The 16,314-nt window shown below is 41.4% G+C and overlaps 1 protein-coding gene across 2 annotated transcripts in view; it reads right to left on the bottom strand.

Moving 5' to 3' along the window:
• Positions 1–4,997: 4,997 nt before the first annotated feature.
• Positions 4,998–16,314, bottom strand: part of ZCCHC6 (zinc finger, CCHC domain containing 6) — a 47,251-nt gene continuing 35,934 nt past the window's right edge. For both annotated transcript variants that reach the window (XM_015422299.1, XM_015422300.1), the window contains exons 20-29: positions 16,189–16,302; positions 16,014–16,091; positions 13,766–13,943; positions 12,751–12,798; positions 12,574–12,665; positions 11,260–11,375; positions 8,930–9,246; positions 7,339–7,412; positions 6,699–6,762; positions 4,998–5,959 (exon numbers count right to left, since the gene is read on the bottom strand). In XM_015422299.1, the coding sequence (XP_015277785.1) occupies positions 5,892–5,959; positions 6,699–6,762; positions 7,339–7,412; positions 8,930–9,246; positions 11,260–11,375; positions 12,574–12,665; positions 12,751–12,798; positions 13,766–13,943; positions 16,014–16,091; positions 16,189–16,302 (1,149 nt within the window). In that variant the 3' untranslated portion in view covers positions 4,998–5,891. The remainder of the gene's footprint in view (positions 5,960–6,698; positions 6,763–7,338; positions 7,413–8,929; positions 9,247–11,259; positions 11,376–12,573; positions 12,666–12,750; positions 12,799–13,765; positions 13,944–16,013; positions 16,092–16,188; positions 16,303–16,314) is intronic.

Below are 16,314 nucleotides of genomic sequence, written 5' to 3'. Positions count from 1 at the left end.
TCAGTAGCAATGAGAGACAGGAAAGTGTATGCTCTACTCTACTATTAGATCTTGTAGAGTATGAACCAAGATATTTTAATGTTTTAAATTTTTGTTTTAAATGAAATCTGAATCCAAGGAAGTTTACAGTTACAGCCTATTAAAACTCAATTCGTACCCTCCATCAATCACATTGAGTGAATTTGTCTGTCAGAAGAAAAAGGAAATGAATGAACCACAGGGGAAAATATCTGACTTTTCAACTGAAGTGCTAAATAAATATGGCACAAAAGGTCAAGTAAGGTATTCAGTGTGGCAAATATTTATGTGCATACTAACTGTTAATGACCCTACTTTCTTGGGTTTTTAGTTATAGTGTGGGTTTTCTTTCTTTATACTGTTTGTATCCTGGGGTTTGTTATTTTAGTTTGTTATTTTTTCCCCCCCCCTTCCATTTTTTCTCCCTCTCTTTTCTTTCCTTTTTGTAGTCACGTAGGTGTAATAAAAATCAATAAAGCTACCCTTCGGGGGATTAAAAATAAAATAAAAGTTTGTCCTGTCAGCTTGCCTGTAACAAAAGAACAAAGGCAATTTCTCCCATTACCCTTACAGAACAGCAATCCCCAACAGTTTTCAAAACTTTGTTTAAACTGCTTATACTTTATTCAGTCAAGGTTTGAAGTAACATAGAACTTTCCCTTCTTTAAAAAGTTTTTATTTACTATCCTTTCATGTTGTCAGTTGTTAAACGTCAAAATCATAAATGAAAAATTAACTATACATTAAGTATCTGGAGGTAGTGGTGTTTTCTTCTGAATCAAAACTACAGCAACTTTTGTGTTTCTTCCTTGCAAACTCTGCCTGCAAGAATAATGCATAATACCAAACAAGATGAAGTTTACTAAAGCATTCCATAACTTAACAAGCGAATCAATTAGGGGCTCAGGACGATGGCCAGGGAGTGCGGCGCGATCTGCAGGAACTTCTCCATCCGACGAGGCATCTCCGCGCGCCACAGCAGCCTTACGGGGAGACGGTGCGGCAGCCACGGCGTGCCTCCCGCAGCCCTCTCTGCAGCCCGCCCATGAGCCCCAGGCGAAGCCCCTGCTCTAAGGCGCCACGTCGCTGCCAGCCGCTCTCTTGCTGCTGCCGACTCCACTCCGACCGCCCCTGCGGGTTGAGCGTTTCTCTCCGCACGCAGGCCCAGCCTCCTTCTGGCTGCACGTGGGCATCTGGCCTGCCCTTAGGAGCTCAGGGGCGCCCGGCAGAGCCGGCAGGAGGCCGGGGAAGGAGCCCGGGGAAGCTTTTACGGGGGAACGAACCGGTGGGAGCCCGGCAGAAGGATGGGGAATCTTTTGCGGGGGAACCCGCAGGCGGCGCGGGCGTGGGCGGGGCCGTGGCTCTTTAAAGAGCACCTCTTCCGCCCTTTTGGAGGCAAAACCACTCTTCGCTCCGCTGGGAAGTGACAAGGACGCTGGAAAGCCTCAGGGCAACCGGGAGCCGAAAGGAGGCGGGGAAGTTTTTGCGGGTGAACAGCACCCATCGACAGTTTTAGGTGCCTGCCTCAAGCGCCCCCTGGTGGGGGGCACCAGACTGGCCTGCCTCTCACCCAGGTCTCTCCAAAAGCCCTGCTGGCTCTCGCAGGGCTCTGCACTTCACAGCTGCACAATACCAGCACTTGGGCACCACAACTGTAGCAGCACATCTCACCGCCTGCCATCCGCTCGCTCTGCCTCCATCTTCTCCTCTCGCAGCAATCGGGGAATCAGGAAAGGAAAGCCTCTCTCTTGCAGGCACGCATGCGTTCCCCCCAAAAAGCAGCCCTGATGGAGGCGGAGTAGCCGCACCCCCGCGATCCTGCTCACTCCTCGCTGCCAGACCCCCTCCCACGTTGCACCCCAGGCAGAGAGGCTGCTCTGCTGCACCCGTTCCCTGCTGCGGGGTAGAGCCACCACCCTCTATAGAGGGGGCAGTGGTAGAGCTTGGCTTTCCCACGCCCCGTGCTGAGACACAAATCATCTGGCTTCTTTTCTCCAGTGCTCTCGGGGGCCGAGCGAGGTTAGTGAGACAAGATCTTCCCTTACAGAACCCATGCTGAGTCTGCCTCAATAGGTTTTGTTCATCTATGTTCCTACTAAACCGAATGTAATAATAAATAATAAATACTAATTCTTTCCTTAATAATGGTTTCCACCAATTTACCCAGTATCGACGTCAGACTTGACTGGCCTGTAATTTCCTGGATCTCCTCTGTGTTGCGCTCTGCCTGTAAAGCAGCTTTCCAGCCCCACCAGCCCCCAGGCCTCTTCCAGCCACACCAGCACTCAATGCAGAGTAGGTTCTGTATAGCACCACACCAAGACAGTCCTGTGGTAAACTATATACAGATTTATTCACAATATATACAATCCACTGACAAACTGCTCCGCCAAACACCATATCCAGAGAAGAGAACATACAGAGCAGTACTCGTCCACTTACATACATTTGAGTGACCAATCCGCATCTTGCTGAGTCATTATCTACTGACCTCACACCATAGCTGGTCTAAACCGGTCAGAACCTGTTATCAGCAGCTTGCCTGCTGTCACATAGATCATTATGATCTGACAGCTGGATATTAACATCCAACACTCTGGAACCCCTTTTAAATATGGGAGTGACATTAGCATCCTCAGGAATGGAGGCAGATTTTAAGGAAAGATTACATATTTTTGTAAGGATATCCACAAGTTCACATTTGAGTTCTTTCAGAACTCTCGGATGTATGCCATCTGGGCCTGGTGATTTATCAGTTTTCAAGTTGTCTATCAGTTTTAGGACCTCCTCTCTCATCACCTCAATCTGACTCAGGTCTTTCAACACCCCTCCCGAAATCAGCGGTTCTGGAGTGGGCAAGCACTTCTCATCTTCCACAGTGAAGATAGAGGCAAAAAAATGCATTTAGCTTCTCAGCCATTTCCCTATCATCCTTCAGTACTCCTTTTACCCCTTGGTCATCCAAGGGCCCCACTGCCTCCCTGGCTGGTTTCCTGCTTCTAATGTATTTGAAGTAAGTTTTATTGTTGGTACTTACGTTTTTCACTACATGCTCTCATATTCCCTTTTTGCCTGCCTGACCACAGACTTGCATTTTATTTGCCATAGCCTCTGTTCCGTTTTATCAGCCTCACTGTGACTACCTTTCCACTGCTTAAAGGAATCCTTTTTACCTTTTACAGCTTCCATTATTGGAATGACAGCCCTAGGGTGTGCCAGGAGTGTTCAGGAGCTGGAACTAACCAGAAACATTACCCCTTTTAAAGTTAAAAGTGGTTGTGTGAGTCTTTTTGGCCAATTCCCTATTTGTACAAATGTTGAATTCTAACATTATGATCACTGTTCCCAAGCGGTGCAATCACTTTTACATCTCTCACCAGGTCTTGAGTGTTACTTAGGACCAAATCAAGGATCGCCTCTCCCCTGGTAGGTTCCGTGACTATCTGCTCCATAGCACAGTCATTTAGTGTCTAGAAACTCAATCTCTCGACTAGAACACATATTGACCCAATCAATGTGTGGGTATCAGCCATTTCCCTATCATCCTTCAGTACTCCTTTTACCCCTTGGTCATCCAAGGGCCCCACTGCCTCCCTGGCTGGTTTCCTGCTTCTAATGTATTTGAAGAATACCAGGTCTTGAGTGTTACTTGGGACCAAATCAAGGATCGCCTCTCCCCTGGTAGGTTCCGTGACTATCTGCTCCATAGCACAGTCATTTAGTGTCTAGAAACTCAATCTCTCGACTAGAACACATATTGACCCAATCAATGTGTGGCTATCACCTATTACGATACAGTGTTTTTGTCTAGCTGCTATCTTGAATTCATTCATCATTTTATAACAAACTCCCAGTGTTAAGTTTCCTTTTGGCCCCCCTATTTCAACCCATAGAACTTCCAGAAGCGAATCCCTTAGCCTCTCAATCTTTCTGGACTTTATACTCTCTCTGACATACAGAGCCACCCCACCTCCAACCCTTCTCCCCTGTCCTTCCGATATAATATATAACCGGGAATCACCGTATCCCACTGACTAAAGGGAAACTTCATGTTTAGAGACAGTAAACCCGTGAATACCAGGAGTCAACATCAGGGAAAGACCTCAGCTTCTATGCCCTGTTGTTGGATCTCCAGAGGAACTGGTTGGCCACTCTGAGAGACAGGATGCTGGACTAGACAGCTCAATGGTCTGATCCAGCAGGGCTATTCTTATTTCTTAAAATTATGCAGTTAAAATTCTACACATATCTCCTTTGATCTAATGAGACCACCTCCAAAGCGGCCTAATTCTGTGTTGAGGCTTTGGCCATAAGAAAGCAGATATTCCAAAACTTTTAATAACTTTTTATCTATTCTGTGTTGAGGTTTTGGCCATAAGAAAGCAGATATTCCAAAACTTTAAAGAACTTTTAATCTATAATTAGTTATACTTATAAATTTATTAATTTTAATCCTTTTAAATATATTTGTATATAATCTGCACTGGTAAACTGCTTGGCTGATCTTCGATCATAATATATGTTGATTATGCATTTTAGCAAAAGTATAAAACTGCTGTGTAGCTGAATGCAGGATGTCCACACAGCATTACTTTCAATGGGAGACATATCTAAACATGCTGGATGGAAATATACTTCCCATTGAAAGAAATGCAGTGGAGGTAGCTGACTTCTGCATTCAGGATCACATGCTTTATTCTTGCAGTTCCTATTAAATGTGTAGATCTGCTTCCAGACACAGACTCCTGCATCAGTACAACCTTCTAGTAGAGCTGGTCACCTAGTCTTTTTTTCTTTCCTTTCCTCCAATTCAAGGCTGAATATATAACTGCTGAAAACGTTTAAGGTTATTTAGGCTGGATTAGGGTTAGGGTTAGGCTGGAATAATTTATCGAATGCTCCCTATGTATTTTTTTAAAAGTCTTATGGAATATTCAAATAATACAAAGAAAAAGGTAGAAATTTACACTTTTCACGTGGCTGTTTATTTCAAGGTCATAAATAACAGTGGCTTAAAATTTATGCTGTATACTTTCCTTGAAAGGAGGTATTGTAGCATCTCCAGAAGATCCTGACATTAAGCCTCGAAGACAATAAACTCTTGGTTAGCACATGGTTCTTTACTTTTCAATAAAACAGTGTATTTTCTTTTAACTGCCAACATATCCTTTTGGGGTGTGTGTGTGTGTTATAGACAACAGGAAGGTATCATAGCAGCAGAAAACAGAACCAGCTTCTCAGTCTTTCTGTAGACAAGGACAGCAGCATATCAATCATCATAAAAGAACAGAAGGAAGAACTCACTCAATGGCACTGCTTTCCCACAGAGATTTTACATTAAAATTTACTACTAATGTCAATGTTTAGCTCCCCATGGATTAAAATATTTGTAAATTATGGCAGTAGCAGTCCAGAAATGCTTCAGACACTTAACACAAGAAATCAGTAAATGTTCATCATTAATAAATACTCCTTTTTAGCCTTCAAAATATTTTGAAGGTGATGCTATATTTGGCTTGTACACCATTAAGTGCACTCAAACATTCAGGCTGAATATAGAAACCTTTTGATGTGGTTTGGATTGGGGAATTCCCTGATCGACATGTTTTACCTAGTAAATACAGACATCATGGTTTTCTATTAAAATGCTCAAATTTCTTATGAGCAGGGAGATTCATGGTAAGAACAAACAGTAAAATCCATTGCTTTTCCCTCTTAAGCAATTTAATTAAAATAAAATGCATTCTCTTCAAATTTAAGTTGAAGACTGCTTGTGCTGCTGTTTTGTGAACCTGGAGACTATAAACAAAAATAAACATTTCCTAAGTAAATGGACGGCCTGGACTGCAAAAGTAAAAGATTGCTTCAGTCTTTCATGAATCTTGATGAGGCCTCTTCTGTGAAGTTTTTCCCTGAGTCATGTATTTACTGGAAAGGCTGCCTGTGTATGAGGAGAAAATACCACTTAATTGAAGGTATAACCACAAAGGAAGCAAGTTACACAACTTTCCATTGTTTGTTTTTAGTTTACAATCATGGGAGCCATTCTGCAGTCACAAAGAGAAACTGGATACTAGCTAAACTTGAACTAAAAATCTCTTAGAACTTCTAGAACACTTATAGTTCATTCCATGCCACCCACTATGACTTTATCCAGTACACATTACTAAACAGCTGTTCTTCCATAAGTAGGGAGGTAAATCCTAATCTGAAGTCGTACCCTTCATCATCATGAGCATCAATGCACTGTGATACATACAACAAGCAATGACTTTAACATGCTATGACATAATTGGTTTTGATTACAAATTGCATGGAATATATTTTAGAACAATATTTCAACAATTCAAAAACATACATTTTATGAAGGACTAGAGACCTATGAGGTGCTCAAACTAGGTGAACATAGGAAGATAGATGCCATTCCACTATGTTGTGGAAAAATAGGTTTTAAAATATTTGAAAGCTGAGCATCTAAGCAATAATTTATTTTACAATGTGTGTTAGCTTTTGTTGCAGCCCGAGTAGTTAGCCACTCACCAAGGGAAATTAGTCTGCTCAACCCAAACATTAAGCCTCTTTAATTCATATTGAGTGTAACAGGGAAAGGGTGGTGTGTGTGTATATGCTTTTACATTTAAATAATGGGTGCTATAAAAGAAAAAGTATAAGTTACAAACCTGACTGGGGACTCAAGAATATATTTCCTTTCTGCTTCTTTCTTTCTTCCTGTAGAAGCAGTCCCTTAAAAGGGGTTAAAGAATGGATGAACATATGAAGTTAGTTACTATATGATGCAGATTTTATTTTTAAACATTTATTATTTATACCCTGCCTTTCTTCTCAGTGGGGACCCAAAGCAGCTTACATTATTCTCCTCTTCCTCTGTTTTATCCTCACAATAACCCTGTGAGGAAGATTAGGCTGAGAGTATTTGAATGGCACAAGGTTACCCACCAAGCTTCCATGGCAGAGTGGGGATTCGAACTTGAGTCTCCCAGTTCCTAGTCTGAAACTCTTAACCATTAAATGCAGAAACAGTATACTACTTGAAACATCTAGCCTGTGGGGCACCTTTGGAATTCTGACAGTGTGTGGTGTGTGCAGGCACAAAATGGCTGCCACAGCAAAAGCCTCACCTGGTCCTGCAATTTTCTAAAACTACTTGGTGGGCACCAGGAAAGGTGTCAGCAGACGTCACAGTGCCCACAGGCACCACATCAGGGACCCTGGATCTAGCTGAATATATAATATGAATTATGACACTTAAACTTAGAAAAGAAGGGTTTTAAAAAACACCATATATGCTATATTATTTACCTGATTTAATCTACCACAGTGTTTAACAGCACTGGATAAAGGGGACCCACATGAAACATCTGACTTCAGAACACCTAAGAACGTAGAAATGAAAAACTGTTTAGCTGTAAAAGGAAATAAGATTTTACTTCCCTTTTAAAAGGAATCTATTCACATACATAAAGGAATTTATTCAACTGGGCAAAAGTTTAGCAGATATTAACCTGTGGAAAGGTTTTAAAATTAGATGTTTTAATGTTTAAGATACAATGCAAATATATTTGGGGAACTAAAGAAACTGAATGAACTTTGGTTCACAATAAATAAGGCCGATGGATGGTGAAGGAGTAAAAGGAAGGGATTGTTTAGAAATGTATGCAGCACATAGCATTTAGCTTACAGATATAAAGAACTGAAGCTGCTGGTTTGCACCTGTTCCATGCACATTCCCACCTTTCTCCATAGCTCTATCCAGATGCCATGGATCAACTGTGGTTTAACCTACAGGTGGCTGCACAGTCGTAGTTAGGCACCCAGCCATACAAGCCACAGTTTGTTTGCAAATCTCAGTTAATCTATTGCTTGTCTCAAAGAACAATCGCTAGATATTATTCTGAGCTCTCCCTGCATTGCCACACTACTGGCAAAGCCTCGCTATTGGTCAGCTGCAATAAATGGATAGGAAAAGGGCAAGGCAACCCAAGGCTTTTCAGAGGTACTCAGGCTGCTTTCAGGTAAGCCAATCAGAGTCCCTTCTGCTTCTGTCACTTCATTGCATTCCCTAAAGATTTTAAGCATTCTGAAACAGATCTTTTAAAGCCCTCATATATGCCTTTTCACTCTTGTCATTTTGCCACATTCCCTAGCCTTGTTTTCTCTCAGAAATGAAACAAAAAATCAGAAAGAAACACATGATTATGGCTGGGTAAGGGAGAGATGGTCTTATGGGGAGGAAGGTTTGGCACCACGTATGTTGTGAACTGCTTTCAACTGCAACAATGATTTGTGTTGAACCATTATTGCATATATTGGCAAACTGAATAAAAACAACAAAAATATTTTTGTCCCACTGTCTTTTCCCTTTCCCCCTCCTGGAGTTGCAGTATCCTGCTTGGTGAATCACCACTAGCAGGGAGGGAGACCTGCAGGGAGAAGACAGAGGGTGAGAATATCCTGGAAAGACACCATCAACAACTGAATGCCTCTGGTGCAAGCCAGATTTTTCTGCTGCTGTTCTCTGTAGGTGACTATGTACCTAGATTGCACTACTGAACAGATTGCAATTTTTTAATTCAGGAATAATGAGAAATCACAGCTGAGCATTAACAGATTTACAGTGTAATGTTAAACAGAGTTATACCCTTCTATACCCATTAAAGTCAGGAGTCCCCAATGTCAGATCTCGGAAGCTAAGCAAGGTCAGTCCTGGCAAGTACTTAGATGGGAGACCTCCAAGGAATAGCAGGGTCATGACATGGAGGCAGACAATGGCAAACCACCTCTGAATGTCTCTTGCCTTGAAAACCCCACGGGGTAGCCACAAGTCAGCTGTGACTTGACGGCACTTTACACCACCAGAATATTAGCATTAGACTACAAATAGATTTCATACCTGCAGCTGCTTTGTGCTGTGGGCACTCTTTTTTAATATGGCCTTCCCTTCCGCAAATAAAACAGCGCTTCTCTCTCAAATCCCTGTCTTCTTGTCGCTTCCATTTCTCCACTGGCTGCTTAGTAATCTTGTCTTTTGCTATTTCTATTGTTCCCTTGCCCAGTTTTGTTTTTTGAGGCGTACATATCTGTAATTTCCCATCCTTCAGCAAAACTTCTCGTTCTGTAGCTTTAACTGGGGTCTCTTTATCCTCTTTACTTTTTTTTTCTGTATACCTTTGGTTTTTAAAATCTTCACTGTCATGCCGTCTTCTCAGTCTAAGAGAACAAAGTACAAATTATCTTAAAAGTGAGAAAAATGCCTCGTATGTCACACACTCTTATCTTAGATGTCTGGAAAAAATTGACAGTCATAATGCAGTCACAGTCAATGCTCCCTCTAAGATGTGGAGTCTTGTGAGCAAAAATCCTACTTTGTGAGCTACTGGCATTAAAGTTGTGAGCGAGTGATTTGGCTACTGCATAAATTAGTTTGCTCTGGAGCCAGCCTTCCTGAGCTAAGATAAAAATGTGTAAGACAGAGGCTGAAAATATGTGAGCTAGCTCACACTAACTCAGCTTAGAGGGAACATTGGTCACAGTGCAGAAGGATTGAGGTTGGTCAGTGCTGCTGTTATTGTTAGACCTGACAGCAGAGTTCAACATGGTTGACCACAATCTGTTGATTCACCGCCTCGCCAATGTTGGAATTCGTGGAGTGGCCTTGAAGTGGCTTACCTCATTCCTTCAAGGTCAGGGACAGAGGATGGTGCTAGGAGAGAGGGTGTCACCTCGCCACCCTGTGGTGTGTGGGGTCTCCCAAGGGGCAATCCTTGCTCCAATATTATTCAACATCTATATACCTCCCCTTGCCCAACTGGTACGGAATTTCGGGTTGGGTTGCCATCAGTATGCTCATGACATCCAGCTTTATCTGTTGATGAATGGCCCACCGAATACCACTCCATCTACTCTGACTGAGGGTCTGGAGGCCATGGTTGGGTGGTTGAAACCAAGCCAACTGAGACTGAACCCATCAAAGACAGAGGTTCTGTGGCTGGATAGGGGAGATGCAGGAGTGGGATGTTGTCTCCCAGCTCTTGACAGCGCACCTTTAACACAAGTGCTGACTGCCAAGAGCCTGGGTGTGATTCTGGATGCCTCATCAATGGAGGCCTAGATCACAAACATTCTCCTTATCAATGGAGGCCTAGATCACAAACGTTCCCAGACTGGCGTTCTTCCAACTATGCCAGATCAGGGAACTAGCCCCCTTCCTGTCTCACCCTGACCTAGTTACAGTAATCCATATAAAAGTCACCTCCAGGTTAGACCGACCCAGAAATTACAACTGGTCCAGAATGCAGCGGCCCAGGTCCTTACGCAGAACCCTCCAACAGCACATATCCAACCTGCACTGGCTCCAGGTTGAATATCAGATTAGGTTTAAGGGTTTGGTATTAACCTTTAAGGCCCTAAATGGTCTGGGGCCAATGTACCTACAGGACCACCCTCTCTTGGTATACCCCCGAAGAGCACCACGCTTTAGGGAGCAAAGCTTCCTGGTGATCCCTGGTCTGAAAGAGATTCGGTTGTCCTTGACCAGAGCCAGGGCCTTCTTGGCCCTGGCACCAGCCTGGTGGAACTCTCTGCCTAGCGATAACCATGCCCTACGGGACTTCGCCCAGTTCCACAGGGCCTTTAAGACAGAGATGTTCTGCCAGGCTTATGGTTGAGGACAGCAACGGCTTGTCATCAAGCCTGGCCTCCTTTACTCTCCCTCCCTCCCCTCTAGGGTATAAATTGGTAGTCAATAGCATCTGAACAAATTTTGACTTATATCGTTGTTTTAGCTGTTAATTGTTTTAAGCAAATTTTGATTAATATATGATATTTACTGAGTGTTGTGCACCACCCTGAGCCCTTCGGGGTGTGGTTGGCCTATACATTAAATAAATAAATAAATAATCAAAGTTACAGAGTTCTTTCAAGACTTGCTTAAATTGATTTAGTAATTTCCCCTTTTCATTAATACAAATGACAATAACAAAAAGTTTCAAAAGCATTGCACATTCAGGGTGCTATAAATATGTTAGAATCATTAAATGAATGTGTCTGACACAGACATGCATGTATGCACACACCAAGAGCAGCGGCAGTGCAAGTGTAATGTTCCCAGTTTCTTAATAATAGTTAGAAAACTGGGAACATAACATCTACATTGGGCCACAAGAAATATCTATACTAAGCAAGCCTATACTAGGTTTCTAGGCAAGCAGAAAAAGTACTCACTTCCTCCGCATAGGACAGTCTTTCATAAAATGTCCTATTTTACCACAAATTCGGCAACATCTATCATTTGGAGCCAATTCTCCTTCTGTCAGGACTTCTGGGTCAAAAAAATATTCCTAACAAAAACAAAAAAAGACCATTAGCAGCATTTGACTCCTTGAAAAGAGCAATGATTTCTACCCAATAAAGAACATACACATGATCTTAAATGAGCATGACTTTCCTAGAACTTCATTTAAATTCCAGCAATACTCTCGAAAATCACCTAAGAGACCTCCAAAATTACAAGACTGAGAAAACTGTTGGAAAACACTTCAGCCTTCCAGGACATTCAATAGGTGACTTCAAAGTAGCTGCTTTATTGCAAAGGGACTTCAGGAACAGACTAGAAAGGGAAATTTTTATTACAGCACTCAGAACAAAGAAATCCCCAGGACTTAACAGGGATATTGGTTTTTTATCTCACTAAACATGCTAACTTCATTCAGCCCTTACATCTGTATTCTGACCAATCCCACAGAAGGGCCATGCATCCTCTTTATTTTATTTCTTATTTGGAATAATAGATTGTAATGTAATGAATAGCCAAATGTAATGTAAATTGGAATGGTAGAATGGAATGTATTTCTCTGGTCTGGGGACAGGGAGATACTCTACACAGCCAACTGCCCCACTTCAAAGAAAAAGATGCAGTAAGGTTGCCTTCACGCTTGAGAGAAGACGGATGGAGCATAATGGCAGGGTCTCAGTTAATTATTCTCAGCATTCCACAATTAAGAATACATCTGCCCATCCATCTCCAATTTCGACATATTTATTTCCTTCACTATGTTTCCCCCCAGAATTAAACCCAAACAAATCGTAAACATATAAACTAAGCTTGTTATTACTGTGTGGTCCTTGTATCTGTTAAACATCTTTATTATGTTGTATACTATTTACTGCTCACACTCTACACATATATATATATATGGACTGATAACTTCCATTTCACTGTTCCTGAAGATGTATGCATGCACATGAAAGCTCATACCTTGAATAAAACTTTATTGGTCTTAAAGGTGCCACTGGACTCAAACTTTGTTCTGTAAAATACTTAGTACAGGAACTGTGACACAAAGGTTTAGAGAAATCTCTGTGCATAATCAAAATACTTCGAAGATGTATAATACTCCTTTAATGTAGACACTTATTATTTATTTTTTTCCTTCAGTAAGCCCTTCAGACGATACAAATGTTTGTGTCTTGATGGTGGAATGTGTTGTTTAATAAATTATTTGTACATATTCATGCTGTCATATTCCCAATACTCACCATTTTGGAAGGGTATTCTTTAGGAAATCCTCTTACTGGGATACCAAATACCCTCCTGCCATTTATAAAAGCCTTCATTATAAAGTTTGTCACTAGAATAGTAATAAAAAAATTCATTGTTAAAATGGGAAAATTGGAAGTTGTTTTGTACAACATACTTAAGACAAGAAGCCTTACTTTTTCTTGATAATCCAGCTCCAAGATTATGATTCAAATCAAAAGGATCTGCAAGAAGAATGTTACATAATTCAGCAAAATCCATAAAAAGCCTTATGAACACAGTCCGGCGAACTGAAAACCAGTGGGAATGCACTATACAGAATCAAAAAGAGTTCATCCCATGGTGTTTCTTTTCCCCCCCCTCTTTTAAATACCCATGCAGACAAAACTGAAGTTTTCGAAAATGAAAAATTTTCAGAGAGGAAAAGGTACAGACCTATAAGTTTAAAGATTCAGCATAAGAGGGACGAATAACTGAAGCACAGCAACTTTAAGTATGAAGGAGAAGGGACTAACAGGAAAAGTTGTCCTGCACTGAATAAAGGGATGGAGGATCAGCAGCTATGCAAATCCAGCTACAGGGCCAGATGGTAGGAGCCACAGGTGGTTAATACAGCTCCTGATAGCTGGTATGGAGAACTTAAAAGTTATGTCTGTGCAAGAGATAGCTTGAGGCATTGCAAATTAGCCAGCAAAATACACAAGAAGCCAAAACCATGATGGCTTCCTTCTGATTGAATCAGAAATTTTGGATACGTCCTGGGGCATAGGATGGGAGATGGCACTAAAGCAGGTTCAGAGTACAAAACAACTGCAAAATACCTGAATCTGTGCATTCTATACACCAACTTAACTATCTCTTTCTGTTTACTCTCCCCCATGGCTAACCCTCTGTGTTTAATGTAACACTTACTTGCAATAATTGTTCAAAGACATAGATGGCATAGCATCTATTATACCCTGCTTATAACAGTAATTTGCTGGGATCAAACTGCTATACAAACAGGTATGAAAGTTAAATAATTGGTTATTACAAAACAGAGGGAGGTAAATGAGAAACAAGAGATAAAGTAGTTCTTTAAGATAAATGACACTAAGAGGTTAGTTATATCATATATGAAATTTGGCCTTTGCAGCATAAAAATATACTAACGTATAAAACTCATAAACGAGAGAAAGCTCTCTTTCATACCTTCAATAACAATGTATTTTGAAGTCCACTGTTTCTTGAATGTTGTAAGTAAATTTTTTCTCCTGACACAGATAACATGCTCTTTAAAATCAAATTCTTCAGTATAAAAACGTAAAAGTCCTAGCCATAACTCCCCAATGGATTCATTATTTTTACCAAAGTCTGGCCAAAACGCTGGCTGGAAATGAAACACACACACAATATTTGGCCTCAGTATCCAGACCAATTATCTACAGTGAAGTATCAAATAACTGTAGTACTTTGAGAACATATAACTCTACTCATTCAAAACCACTGCTCAAGATATCTATGCTGTGATGCTGTGAAATGCATCTCATGCCTTCTTCTACCCGAAGGCCTACACTAGGGAAAGGCAGAATACTGATTATAGCTTATTAACTGGCTTCTGGCAAATTTCCAGTGGACTGCTATGGCGTAATAAAAAGCTCACGCTGTTGCCTCTGTGCTTCTCAGGTGCCACTGCCCTGCATGTCTGAAGAACACAGGAGAAGTGGAGGAAGTAATCTTCCTTCCCTGAGAGAGCTCATGCTGTGTTTTTGAGTGTAGGCTTGCAACATAATGTTTCTTGAAAGCTGATTCAGTTTGAAATGAACAGCACCAAAGAAACAGCCACGATACTAAGCTGGCAGCCTTCCAACACTTTCATCTAGCATCCAGAGCATCCACACATCCCCCACCCAGCTGCATTTGGTCCAACTCCAATAGGCCAGACTATAAGAATGAGACCTTGGAGAGAGGCCCCACCCCAAATCCAGCCATGTTCAATCTAGCTTCAACCACCACCAGCTGTAGTAGTCAAAGAAGGGAACTAGTAAGCACTGTGTAACTTCTGACAACTCTAGCAAAACAGCTGATGGTGAGAGCCAGATTGATCGAGGCGGAGCCAAAAGACGACAGCTTGTTGAGACATCCTCTTTACAGCATTCCCTCCAAAGCAAACGTGACTGAGCACCAAGCATCCAGTGTCTTGTGGCAGTAGGCAGCAGTCTCTGAAGAATACATTGCTGAGCATGTGCGAGAGTGAAAAGATTGTGAACGAGTGCACGTGTATGTATGCCTGAGTTATTAAGGAAGGGAAAGGGTACTAGTACTGCATTTTCTGCATTTTTACCCAACAGAGACACCAGAATCAGTTTGGTAATGCTGAAAGGGATTCACAGCATACTGTCTTTACCATGCTCATCAGACCTTTACAACCATGTGTACAAAGGGAGGCAGTGGAAGTGTGTGCAAGTGGGCCACAAGATACTTATTAAATACCCCCCCCCAATTATGATATTCAAAATTTGCCCACCCCTGCATACATCACAAGTGCAAGCCCGCATGTTTCCCATAATATACTGAGGCTTGATTCTGCAACAGGGCCTTCAATAGAATGACTAGCTATGCTGCTACAATGATGAAGTTACAGTCATGAATCAAGAATGCAAAAAAAACAAACAAAAAACCACGCCTTCCATTCCACAGCAGACAGATCCAGAAAAATTGCTGCACATCTATGACATTATCTTTAGTTTGTTCCAATCTAAGAACCACTCCCAAAACATAACTGAGAGTTGTTTGGAGCCACAACTGTAGGGTCAGCCATCAAAACAGAGCTGAATATCACTGTCCTTCTTTTGGTAACATGTCATATGTCACACATAAACTGCCATCAGAAATAATGTGCAGCATAACCAGAGGCAAAGTGCATCCTGCGTGTCCTACCAAAAAATAAACCTCACAAAACCAGGCAAAACCAGGCATTAGGAAAGAAACTACTTACCAAAAAATAAACCTCACAAAACCAGGCATTAAGAAAGAAGTTAACTCTGCTCGGTTCCAGTGAACAGCCAGGCTTGCTGCATATTCAGCAGCTAAGAGTCTCCCCTTTAATGCTTCAGCTATTTGTGGTGCATATGTAAACCACTAATTTTCATAGCAAAGCACAGAGTTTGTCTACACAGAATACTTTATGATAAAATCTTTGGCACAGAACTTGAAATCCTCAGAATCTCAGCTTCTGTTTCTATCAATCAGTTGATTTACCTGACATAGACCTAATGTTTTACCACTAATTCAAATATTTCATTGTAGCTGGGCCTATCAACTGAAAAAGATAAAATAATTGTTACTAAGCATTTGGTTTCAGTGTGTAAATGTATCCATTTGGTAATGTGGTGGTATGTTTAAGAAGGGTAAACTTTAAGGTTACATATGCAATTGGTTAACATAAAAAGAGACTCACCAGTTCATCTATTTTTTCAAAGTAATAGACATTCCAGCCATCAACTAAAATCTCAGGCTTCTTTTGCTCTTCATAAATCTGAAAACAGATTTATTAGAACATCAAGTTTAAGATTTGCTGTTTCTGAATTATTTTGGGAGCATGCAACTGGGCCAAAAATAAATATGCACTGTACCTCTTGAAGAACAGGAATGACAGGTGGGTTTCTCTGCTGAAGGAAATAAAGCACCATAAGAGTATATGCATAGGAGGACAGACTGCCCCTAGATGCATCACCAATATCACACATCTGAAGAAGAGA

Source organism: Gekko japonicus, unplaced genomic scaffold (genome assembly GCF_001447785.1).
Source record: "Gekko japonicus isolate JY-2015 unplaced genomic scaffold, Gekko_japonicus_V1.1 scaffold652, whole genome shotgun sequence".
NCBI lineage: Eukaryota > Metazoa > Chordata > Lepidosauria > Squamata > Gekkonidae > Gekko > Gekko japonicus.
This window is presented reverse-complemented; position numbering and strand designations above follow the sequence as displayed.